We start from the raw sequence: 12692 nt of genomic DNA, 5'->3' as shown, positions 1-12692 counted from the left end.
TAGGTGGCAACCCCTAATGCTTCTAGAGGGAATCTTGCACCCCCTCTAGAATTGCTTGATTTGGGTAACAGAGCAAGGAGATGATTGCTGACATGGCAAACTCTACTTTAGTGTATATATATAGATTTCATAGTTGAAGCTAGGTTTTCATCTTTAATTAGGCTTGAAGCCTTGAAACTATAATTTTAATTGAAGTATTGGTAATATTTTTGGTTCATTTGGGAATTGGAAAACTTGCTTAAGTAATAGAAATAAATTCTGGTTAAATTTTCATAAGTAGATGAACATTTCGATATGCCTTACTTGTTGGTTGGTGCTTTTAAATTTTAATGAAATTGTGTCTACTAGTTTAAGATTTTAATTTTTTTGCCTAGTTCTATTGCTAGGAAGTCTTATTTATTATAGGAAATACACTTCAAAAAATCTAATGTATTTTTTATAGGAATTTGGAAATTTGAACTTCAAGATCCATATTTTTGTAAGTTAGCTATTGAATTGTGTCAAGTATGTTCTTGGTCCCATCTTTTTTTTTTTCACCTTTTCTTTCATAGTTTAGAATTTGTATTGTGGTATTAAATTCTTTATGGTAATTGGTAGTGACTAGTTATTTTGATTATAACATTGCTTTTTTCCATGTTTATATTTCATAAGAGTAACCTTGAAAAAAGATTGAACAGATAATTATATAAATTTAAAATATTTGTTTCTTTTTCTGTTTTTTGTTAACTATGAACTATGTTTATAATTTTTTATTTTTAGCTTGACGCTTACGCCTCAAACCGATTTGAGACTTATGCCTCGCCTCTTTTGGCATCTAACCGCTTCACCACCGCCTTTAGCCTTTAAAAACTTTACTTTTAAAAAATAAAAATTTACAAACATGGGATTTTCTGACGTTTTCAAAAGTTATGGTGAATTGTTTAACAGAAATGCTTAAAAGTCAGGTGAGTTTTAAACAATGTGTCAAAATGTTACTGGACTCGAAGAGAAAATCCCTTCGGTCCAAATGCATCCGGGTGGCAACCCCGTTTTGGATACCTGGGTAAGTGGATATGTCGAGATCAGAAGCAACGAATATGATAGGATCCGGGCTTGGCCCGGATACAAACCAAACGAAGCATTGACACCATCTCATGACGCGGTGCTAACTAAATAGAGCAATAGAGACAATTAAAACCTCTTTTAGGGTTTAAGGCGTTGGCTTCACTGGTCTTCCGTTCAGTGTCAGGTGGTTACCACTCCCCCAACTCTTTCTTGGTAAAATGGCTACCAAATTATTGGTCTCAAGAGCAGCAGCTAAAACCCTAAATCAAATTCTCAGACCTTCTTTGGTTGACTTCTCGTTGTTCTCCTACTCTGCGACCTCTCAATGCCTCAGAAATCTTCACTCATTTGTTTCGGAGCGATTCCACTTCCTTAAATCCGACAGAATTCATCCCTGTAATTCAAGGACAATGGTCAGATGTTCCATTCCCCGTTACGATAATACGGAAGCTATTTCGACCGACGAGAATGCTGATACTAGGGTTCCCGCCACTGTGATCACTGGCTTCCTGGGTTCAGGAAAGGTCCGACTTTTAACGAGAAATATTATGCGCTGTATCTTCTTAAGTAAAAATTCATAGGATTTTGGTTTCTCTTTGCATGATTTTTTTTTTTTTGGCGTTTATTGAATTAACTGGCCAAATAAGAGTTTGATATAACTTACCAGTTTTGTTTTTTACTTGGATTGTCAATGGCAGACAACTCTCCTGAACCACATTCTAACTGCTAATCACGGCAAGCGTATCGCTGTTATAGAGAACGAGGTATGCCATGTGATAATTTTCAGTAGAGGATTTGTTTGATTAACTGTCACTTACATTTATACCATTGTTGCATCATGCCTGGACATAGACATGAAAATCAGAATTTGACGTTTGTCTGTGAGTCCGACTTGGCAAGATGAAAAAAAAGGACGTGTGAACACAATCATAGAAAACCTAGAAACTATTTAAATTGTTCATATTCTTTTGAAATTTAATGTTATATATCTACTGAAAAAGGGTCTAATTTATTTATTTTACAATAAAATGAAAGAAAAGATTTATTTAAAAAAGAAGACAAAGGTATAAAATCTGGGTAGGGTGATGAAATAACACCTCAAGCCCAATAAGGATTCATACAACATAAACATTACAATTCAATAAAACAACACATTATGAATTTTCTGAATGCATTATTACTCTCATGCAGCTCAGAACGAAGACCTGAAGATTTCTCTTTAGACATCTGTGATTTCCAAATGAACAAGAATCTAACCCAGAATTGTATTTTCCACTATTGAGGACATTTTTTGACGACTCTTCTGAATGTCATAAAAAATTATTGTATTTCCTTCCTTCTAGATGACCCGAACTACAGCAAATGGATTACAGCTCCAAAGTACCTTAGCTTCCATTCCTGAATTCTCGGTCACAGTGCAAAGATCTTGTTGGATTTATTGGTTTCCATACACTTCTAATAAGGAAGAAGAAGAAAAAGACCCAAATGAATTTGGTATGGTTACATGTGATGAAAAGGTGCCTCACATATTCTTTATTGCTGTTGCACGAAGAACAGATATTATGTAGTTGAAACTTGAAACTTGAAATTCTCTTTTCGCCCTAGGTGGGGTCGCATTAACCCCAAACATATAAGCACATTGTACACAGATTTCATTGTATTTTTTATAAGTATTTTTCATTGTAATTTGTCCATTACTACATTCCTTTCACCATTTTGCATCTGGTTCTCCTAGGGAATTTACTTATTTTTCAAGCTTATCAAGTAGGGACAAACATTATAATGATCCTCTGGATTTTGGACATCAAATCACTCTTTCGTTTTAGCTGATCCCATATAGATAGAATGCTTAGGTGATGATGAAATCACTCTTTAATTTCTGATTTCAATTCATTGGCTTATTGCGAAGTCTTTCTCAAAGTCTAACACATAGTTCACATGGTCTTCCAACACCACACAATTTCCTCCTAAAAACGTATCCTAGACTCCTATCCAGCCTTGGATTTAGTCAAGTTTTGGAAAGCTTCCTAGAAGCACATGATGCCCTTCCATACACAAACACCATAAGTGGATGCTTAATGCTTTTACTTCTCTTGTATCCCACATTCCCACTCCAATCTGATCACTCCATACTTACAAACAATAACTTTTCTCTATAAAGCTTTATTTTTTTTTTAATTAAACCTAAACCTCTATAGACGCTCCCCAAGCAATGTCTTGTTCACTTTAATTTTTCTCAGACCCAAACCTGCAAACCACTATAGCCACTCCCCAAGGCTTCCCATCTGCACCAGGCTGATACTTGTTAGTAAAGTTGTCATTGGTCTTTGCATGATAAAGCTACACCATCTGAACCCCTTGTTTTTCTACTCATTCATCTCAATTTCTTCCCCTTGATTACATCCATTCTATGGGCATGCAGATCTTATGTTGGCCTATCAATCTGCTAAATTAATAAGAGTAGTGCTGCTTTATAAAATTTTGTTCCTTTTTATGGCTGATAAAAAGAACGTTCCTTTTATGGACAGACTAAAATACATAATTATGTGAAGTCCTTAATTTTCATGATCAAATAATCTTAACAAAAAGGACAGGAAAGAAATTTTTTATTGTAAAATATATTTTTTGGAATTGAATCATTCTTCCATTAAACTTAACTGCTGTGAATGTTCTCTTTTAAATTATTTATTTTAAACAGTATGCTACTTTTGTTCCTATGTATTTTTTGATAGTAGATTCAAAGTTAAAGAAAAATACCAAAGCGAGTGGTATCAATGCTTCCCAATGACCAGCCCAATCCAATCATGCCCACAGTTAACCATAAATTGTCTCTGAATGTGACAGAGATCACTCCACTATCCTCAAACAGATATCAACAACAATCTTCCTTATAGTTATACTCTTTTCTTCAAACATGGACCTATTTATTCATATTTGATGGTTGTTGGTTTGCAGTTTGGAGAGGTAGACATTGATGGTTCATTAGTTGCAAGCCATTCCTCTGTGTCTGAGGACATTGTTATGGTCAACAATGGCTGCCTATGTTGTACTGTAAGAGGAGATCTGGTTAAAATGCTTTTAGAGTTGGCTAGGAAAAAGCGAGACAAATTTGATCATATTGTTATAGAAACAACAGGTATAACTCCTTTTTGAAGGTGGAAGTTTGTTATAGTATATGGGGAAAATTCCTGATCAGTACCCTGTACTTTGGTTCGAGTGGCAATTTGGTCCCCGATCTTTAAAATGCGACAAGTCAGTACCCGAATTTTCAAAATGTGACAATCCAGTATCCGGACTTTCAAAATGTGACAATCCAGTACCTGCCGTTAACGAATCCGTTAATCAGCCGTTAAGTGACATTTGAAAAGTCAAAAATGTCTTAAGAATGTCATCTAATTCTCTTTATCAACCATCCAAACATTGACAATAAAATGAACAGTCCCAAATTCTAGATTCTTCTAAACAGTCACCAACGTTTTTGAATAGAAGGGGCTAGGATTTGGGACTGTTCAGTTTTTTGTCAATGTTTGGATGGTTGATAAAGAGAATTAGATGGCATTCGAAGGGCATTTTTCACTTTTCAAATGTCAATTAATGATTGATTAACGGACTGGTTAACGACAGGTACTGGATTGTCACATTTTGAAAGTTTGGGTACTCAATTGTCACATTTTGAAAGTTCAGATACTGGATTGTCGCATTTTAAAGTTTGGGGACCAAATTGTCACTCAAGCCAAAGTACAGGGTACTGATTGGGAATTTTCCTATATGATGAAATTTATTGCTATAAATGATCCTGGATATATTAGAACCATGATGGTATTTGTTCCCATCAAGATCATGATTGTATATGTTGTACCAATCTTTTTCTTCATTTTTTTTTGTTCCATATGGTCTGGGTGGCCTTAACAGAAAGCCAAGTGCTACTAAATTTATTGTCATTAGTGAAAACCTGTCTATTGATAAAAAAATTAGTGAAACCCATCCTCCCCACATTATGCTGCCTCATTCTACACTTTCATATTCGTGGCCAGAACATTTTAGGTAAAGATTCATGGGGTGGGTCATTGTTTGGTGCAATGAGTGCTACTTCAAGTCTGAGGATAGCTACTTTGTGCAAAAAATACCAAAGGTTAGGTATCCAGTTCACTCCTCCCAAGATCCCAGATAGCTGGGGACCAACATTGGGTAATGACCCCATTTCATGGGGTGATTCATCTTTTCTGTCATCCATATTGGTATTATAGATTGATCCAACTCTAGTTTTTGCTTTGTCATTGATGTTTTTTTTAGCCATTACATTTTTTCTCTTTTGGAGCTTAGATTACTAATTTCAGGGATCCCGGGGGAATATTGTGTCATAGTCATATATGTCCTCTTGATGGAAAGATAATTACTGCATCTTTTTCAGTGCGGGTTTGAGAGTTTATATATTTGGCTTATTCTTCTGTGTTTCTTTTTATAGGTCTTGCCAAGCCTGCTCCTGTCATTGAAACATTCTATACAGATGAGTTGGTTGCACGGTATGTTAAACTTGATAGTGTTGTTACTTTGGTTGACTGTAAGCATGCCATGCAGCATTTGAATGAAGTCAAACCAAGATTTGTTGTGAATGAGGCAATTGAGCAAGTTGCGTATGCAGATCGTATAATCTTGAACAAGGTGAGCATGCAAAGATTGGTAATTCATGATAATCCTTTTTTTAATAACTTATATAACTGGTTCTTGGCAAAAAAGGTAGCTTTTCAAGCTTTAGTACCATCCTTTGAATTCTTCTTGGTGTCACATGTTCTTGCAGATAGATTTGGTGAATGAGACTGAGTTAGAAGCCTTGATGAAGAAAATTAAGGTAGGTGAATTTCTGATTTTTGTACTTTAATTAAACATTTTTTTATGAAGGCTGAGTTAAATTTCTCATTTTGACATGAAATTTATTGCATTATATGTCTAAGTGCAAATGTTCAATCCTTGTAGCCTTCTAATGATAGTTCTTCCTATTCAATTCTTTCAGCATATCAATGGGATGGCACAAATTAAGAAAGCTACATATGGAGCTGTTGACATTGACTTTGTCCTGGGTGTGGGAGGATATGATCTTGATAGGTCATTGCCTATTTATTCTTTACTCCAAGCATGCTATTTTTTCCAATTGTTTTATCTAGCAGTTAGAAAGGCAGTATTGCAATGAAGTGTCTTAAGTTATATCATATGGACTCTCATTTTCTAAAATGTGTATGACTTTGCAGAATTGAATCTGAAGTTCAGCTAGATGGATCACATAGCTTAACTCAGCACCATGAGGCAGGGCATGGTAATTATTTAATTTCTCTATGAATTATTCTGTGTAATATATATGTGTGCGTGTGTAATTTTAACTGTATTTGAGCAGAAATCTAGGAGATAGGTCAAAGTAGTAAGAAATGATTTAAGCGCTCATAATTTAATAATGGATATGACATTGAACAGACTGGAATGGAAAAACAGGATTCATGTAGCCAATAGCTGGGATAAGGATTAGGCTTAGATGATAACAACTTGCTATCTTCTGATTCATTCCATATATGTTAAGAGTTTTCTATCTTTGAATTAGTAAGAACATCAATTATCATCTTTGTGTGGACATATCAATAAATACAATGGGTTAAAGCTCTGAAAATTTTTGAACAGTTCACCATGGATAACATCATAGGAGGCTGGCAGGTTGTAGCTCAATCTTCATCACAAGAGGTTGTGGCAGGTAAGGTGGTTTTGTCACCTGCACAGAAGACCACTTTGAGCAACTGTAAGAAGAAGTGATTTGTTACAAGTTGCAGGGGCTAGAAGGGCTAGGGGAAGACTGAAAAAGACATGGGTTGAAGTTGAAGTAGTAAGAAATGTTTTAAGTGCTCATTATTTAACAATGCATATGACATTAAACAGAACAAAATAGCAAAATAGGATTCATGTAGCTGACCCCGTACTGTTGGAATGAAGCTTAGAATGATGATTGAAAAAGAAATGAAAGCTACCAAATGAAGATGAAATGAAGCTTAATTTTGGTGGGTGTAGCTTGGGCAACCCAGGCAGTTCAGGGTTTTGTAGGAATTGCCAAGGTGTGGTAGTGGCTATGTTTTCAGGCCCCATGGGCTTTGGGAACTCCACAAGGGCCGAGAAGTTGGCTGTTTTACATGGGCTTACGCTGGGTAGAAGATTGAACATGAGAAACCTAGTGGTGGAAGGAGACTCCAAGATTGTGTTGGGTTGGGTACAGTATGGCAGCCAAGGGACAGGGCAGCAAAGACGGGTTTTAAGGGAAACCAAGCAACTAGCAAGACAAATGGTGATCTTGGTTGAGTGGATACTGAGACCAGCAAACTGTTTAGCTGATTCACTTTCTTGACAAGTGGGTAAGAAATGTTCTGGTGACTCACGAATCCAAACTGCATGTAAAGTTATATTAGGAAAAGACAGGTTCGTTAGGCAGGAAAGCGGACCTAATATCATGGGCTTCCCTCAGTGTACATAATATTTGTATATTACAAAATTAAACCATTAATTATTGGGAAAACACTGCAAAGTCCATCAAATTTATTTTAAAACTATAGAATTTGGTCATGTGCATGGAAGAGCACCTATTGGATCAGTAAGGAGTAAGGACTGACCTGATGTAAGTTGAAAGTTCCTAAAGGAGCTTTCAGTGGGGTGGGTGGGGGGGAGGTGTCTGAAAAGGGCGTTGCTTTAAGTAAGAAAAACTGATGTGAGGATTCACAAGCAGTTAGGGGATATGAGTCCTAGTGAGTAGAGTGGTCAGAAAGGATTTGTGTTTATGACTCCAATAGCTGGTGGCATAAGGCTTTGTTGAGTTTAAAATGGATTAGTTCTAGGACTGTGTTAATGATTAAGGAATTTCAAGTTATTGTCACTGAAATCGTTGGATGCCATAGAATCAGTTTTTTGTTATCTTGTCCATGAATATATAAAGGACACCTAAAAGTTTCCAGGAATACTATACTGGGAAGTAAGCTTTATTAAAGCCTCTAAAATATGGGATTCTATAATGCCGTAGACAATTATATTAGCACCAAAGAGAACATCCTAGTATACCAAGGGGGGATCTCCAACAGACCCATCACCCTAGACCAAAAACTCAACCCCTCATATTGATACTGTTGAATTGGCTGTTATTGTATTATTCAGATTGATATTGAACCTTGAGGTTGTTGTAGTGCACTTCAATACCTTTCAATAATATAATCTGGGCCTTCCAGAATGTGGTGGTATTATCTGCACATTGATGGTGAGGAACCATTGTAAAATCTTTGCCAACTTAAAACCTTCAGTTAGCTTGTCTTTCATAATCTCTTGACTTGAGGTGTTCCATCAGATTGTGAATAAGCAATGGGATAGGGCAGTGTTGCATGGACACCCCACCTTTGGAGGGAACTTGCAAATCAACATGTGTTCACAAGTTTGCTTGTGTTCAACTCTCCAAAATATGTGCTGGACTCAGCTAAAGTGCAAATCAAGCAGATTTACCAAAATGCCCATTGCAATGACTCTTCTTCATTTTAATGCTTCTATGTAACAGTGGGTCAACCATTTAACCCGTCCAATAGGGCATTCTTAGTGCTTATGTTTTTCCAATTTACACAGCTTTTGATCCATTGTTTATTGAATCTTTTCCAATTAACATCAATACCATTAATGTGGCCATGTGGCAAATGGGGAAAGGCTGTAATATTAACTTATCAATTGTAAAAGTAATTTAAGTATTTACATAGTGATGCTTGTATGGTTCTATGAATTTTAAAAATAATATAAAAATCATAATTTATTTAATATATAATAAACTATTGTTTATGTGAAACGTGTCCAAGAATCCTACTTTTTGGGGTTCACCAAGTTGGACTCCTGGACACATGTCAGATTCTGACTCAAGTGTTGGAGTCCTTGCAACACTGGATAGGGGTCATCTTGACACAAGGAACAAGCTGGTCTTGGGCATGCTTTTATCAATTTCCTTCATCTAATCCAAATACTTACTTTTCTAGACAGTCCACCTCATTGATAAGAAAGGTCCAAAACCTCCCTGATCCGTTGGCACTTCAGAAATGATTTTGTGCACATTGATTGCCAGACTGGTGGACTATGGAATTACTTCTTCTTGGCATTAATGCCCTATTAAGGATTGGATAATGAATTGATGGTGATGATATGCTCAGTTCTTGTTCTTTAAAGTGAGTCAGCATATTTTTCTTGGCTTTTCTCATGAATTTTTTGTCCTCTTTTCTTTTAATGGTTTTTCTAACAGATCATCATGAGGGACATCATCATAATCATACACATGATTCTGCTGTGTCCAGTGTCAGTATAGTTTCTGAGGGAGTTTTGGATCTTGATGAGGTAATTTGTTCACCTTAGTTTTGTAAAATGTCATTCTCAACTTTTAATTTCTTTTTAATTTTCTTTTAAAGTTCTCAACTTTTAAGTTAAAAAAAAAGAAAAAAAGTTTTAAATGGTGGACAATCATGTTGAGAAAGAAAAACAAGGAATTGTGAATGAACATCATCCATGATGGAGTTTAAATGCTAAGAAGGTGCAAGTCCATGGTTAGGTCCTCAGTGCAAGGGTATCTGAGTCAGACATGTATTTTGGAGAGCTGGCCTGAGTTGACTTATGGAAATGTGTTGATTTGTGAGTCCCCCTCTCTAAAGGTGAGATTTTAATGTAATATTAGCCATCTTCCATTAAGTCATATGTAAGTTAAAATGTATGATGTTGGGGTTAGGCAGCTAGGACTAGCCTATCCTTCAAAGAGGGATGGTTGGCAAATGGCACGTCTTGTACATCATTCATTCTTTTTCACACTGTAATAAAGTGTTAGAAACCAAGTCTGAGCCAATAAACCAATTATCAAACAAGTATATACTCAAGGAGAAAAGCACATGGGGTAAAAACAGCCAGGCAAGATCCAGCTGTACAAGAGATAAGTGGTAATGTTCATTCACCTCCTTATCGCAATATGTTTCTCTTCTCTGAGCTATGAAGGCAAAGGTAAAGGCTATATGTTGATCAAAAAAAAAAAAAAGAGATAAGTGGTAATCTTGATTCTTGATTTGTTACAACTACCAACTTGTACATCTATAAATACAAGGCAAAGTAATAAGAAAGCTATGAAAGATTCAACCCAGAAACCTCTCTGTTCTCTCTCCCTTCTCTCATTTCTTCTCTAGGAGACCACACTATCTCGAATCAGTGTTGGCAGAAACCCAACATAAAGTTTCTTGTTAGCAATAAAAAAAAGGAGAAAAGAAAGAAATGAAATTTTGAGTGAAGTTGGGTAATTGGTCCTCATATACTATTTATTTGATTGATGGTAAAAGGATTAAAATATCCCTGGTAATGTCAAATTCTGAGTGAAGTTGAGTCCCTGATTCTTGAACACTCGCCAAAATCAAAGGAATTGATTAATGTCAAATTCTGACAAGTAGCTTTTATGATAATGATCACATGGTACTTCTTTTTCTTTTTCAGCAAATATAACATATAACTCTTCAAATTAATTTATTTTTTATTTGTCATGTGCAACCTAGGTTGATGATTGGCTTGAGAGGCTAATTGATGAAAAAGGGGAGGATTTGTATAGGATGAAAGGGGTTTTATCTGTGAGTGATTCTGATGAGCGTTATGTTTTTCAGGTCTCTCTCTCTCTCTCTCTCTGTTATGTTTTATCTATCTATCTATCTATCTATCTATATATCGTTGTGGGTGTGTGACTTATTTACTAAAGTGTCTTCTTCTTGTGCTGATATTAGGGGGTGCATTCCATGTTGGACGGCAGCCCAGGCAAAGCATGGGGGCCAGATGAGAAAAGAACAAACAAGCTTGTGTTCATAGGAAGGAATTTGGATGAAACTGCCTTAAAAAAAGGCTTCAAAGGTTGTTTAGTGTGAAGAAAGGCATGGTTCTGTCAAAAAGTGTCGTTATTATGTGTGTCTAATGAAACCAGCATGCAGAACCGGGTCAAATTTAAGGGCATTTCTTCAGGTAACCATATCCAAGGCATGCCTTAGCTTCTTTAAAATTGAGGTTATGATGTGGATAGTTAGTATGCGTATGCCTTAGCTTCTTTCAATGCACCAGACCCAGTTGATATGAGATGGGATCTGATTCAAAGTTTCTGTAAAATGTGGATGGATTTCTTATAATTAACAAAAGTTTCACATGAACTTGCTAGATTGCTTGTTCAAAGGGATTTTGTCAAATTTTTATCTGATGAATTTTATTGCCAAGGTAATCAAACATGTCACAACAAATGTATTGGTGAGAACTTCTCAGAAATGGGACTATAACCTGCTGCAATGATTAAGCTAGCACTTTGAATTCTGGATTGATGAGCAGATGACCATGTCTGTCATATTTCAGGAAGCACTTCCTTGTGGTATTTTCTTTTCACTACTTCTCTTACAAATCTGACACTGATGAATGGTGGAATTATATGCAGCCAGACACAAATATTACATTTACTGCAGTATGTGATACTCACCTAGATTCATGGTGCATATCCTACATGAAATCTAGTATTGCTAATGAACCCTTAAGGTTCTTAGTGGAATGCAATGGTTGTTTAGCATTCATGTAGCCGACTCTGGCACAAAGTTCTGTAATGACTAATTAGATGATGGTGAAGAATTATTTAAACCTTTTAATTTACAGCCATTTTTTTTGATAAATAGTTTACAGCTATATGTTGGTAATGGAAAATTAGGATCTCCACATCTATTTTCAGTTTTCTTCCCTCTTCTGGCAAAAAAAAAAAGGAAAAAACTTTTGGTGCCACATGGTGTGACGTGACCAATTAAGAAGGGGTTTTAAATGCTACTCCTAAAATTGCATGTGGGTAGTGGTTGCTGCGTTTACTTTTTTTTTTTAATGTTAATGCTACATCTACATTTGTTGGGTGTTTGGCACTTGTTCGTTTCACAAGCATTCCGTTTCTGCTAATGTGTCATGTACCTTACATCAGTAAATAAATGGAATCTTCAAGAAAATCGCATCTTTCAATCCTGTTTTTAAGAAACAGTGTTTTTATAATGATTAACTTTGGGATTTGTGAAAGGAGGGGTTTCTTTAAATGTCAAATTGCGTGCGTGATGGTAAGATTGCGATTGGAAATGATGCAAATGGAGTGTGAATCCCGGTTCAAGTTAAATTTGCACTTTGGTTCACTTTTGCCTGTGTTTGTCAACATTATATTTATGCATTGATAAATGACATATTAATGCATATTTATGTAAAAGTAAAACTAACCAACTTTGTAATTTATATAAACCGTTTTATACTTTATATATTTGCATCGTTTTCAAACGGAGTCTAAATCACCTGAATGACATGGCACATAAAATTTAAAAAGGCTGATTACTTTTCTATATGTCACATAGTTGTTATTATAAATATACTATAATATTAAATCAAATCACTTTAAATGCCCGACTAACTTATATTTTGTTTTTGTTGTGTTAAAAAAGGGGTAATAGCAAGGCAACTTTTGGGGTTTAGTATCAATAAAGGTAATATATTTAAAAAAATTTAAAAAATAGGTTAAATTTTTAAAAATAATATCAATAAAGGGCTAAAATATTGTTCATCATTCTTCTTCCCATTTATTC

At 35.5% G+C, this 12692-nt stretch overlaps 1 protein-coding gene across 3 annotated transcripts; it reads left to right on the top strand.

Annotated features, from left to right (window-relative positions):
- Positions 1-1140: 1140 nt before the first annotated feature.
- Positions 1141-11756, top strand: LOC148879501 (uncharacterized). 3 transcript variants are annotated; one of them, XR_016104255.1, is made up of 11 exons: positions 1168-1568; positions 1743-1808; positions 4000-4180; positions 5510-5706; positions 5843-5893; positions 6056-6147; positions 6291-6355; positions 9335-9426; positions 10617-10721; positions 10839-11070; positions 11449-11756. XR_016104255.1 is itself a non-coding variant. In XM_088961039.1 (10 exons), exons 1-10 carry the CDS (start codon positions 1263-1265, stop codon positions 10974-10976), a joined length of 1293 nt encoding a protein of 430 aa, XP_088817165.1. In that variant the 5' UTR covers positions 1141-1262; the 3' UTR covers positions 10977-11288. The 3 variants fall into 3 exon arrangements, 1 of the variants encoding a protein (XP_088817165.1); XR_016104254.1 differs by having other exon boundaries at positions 11317-11756; XM_088961039.1 differs by lacking the exon at positions 11449-11756 and having other exon boundaries at positions 1141-1568; positions 10839-11288.
- Positions 11757-12692: the final 936 nt, after the last annotated feature.

Source organism: Nelumbo lutea, chromosome 1, assembly GCF_056320005.1.
Source record: "Nelumbo lutea isolate HS-2025 chromosome 1, American lotus-T2T, whole genome shotgun sequence".
NCBI lineage: Eukaryota > Viridiplantae > Streptophyta > Magnoliopsida > Proteales > Nelumbonaceae > Nelumbo > Nelumbo lutea.
The sequence above is the reverse complement of the archived record's forward strand: the minus strand, read 5'-3'. Positions and strand labels throughout refer to the sequence as shown.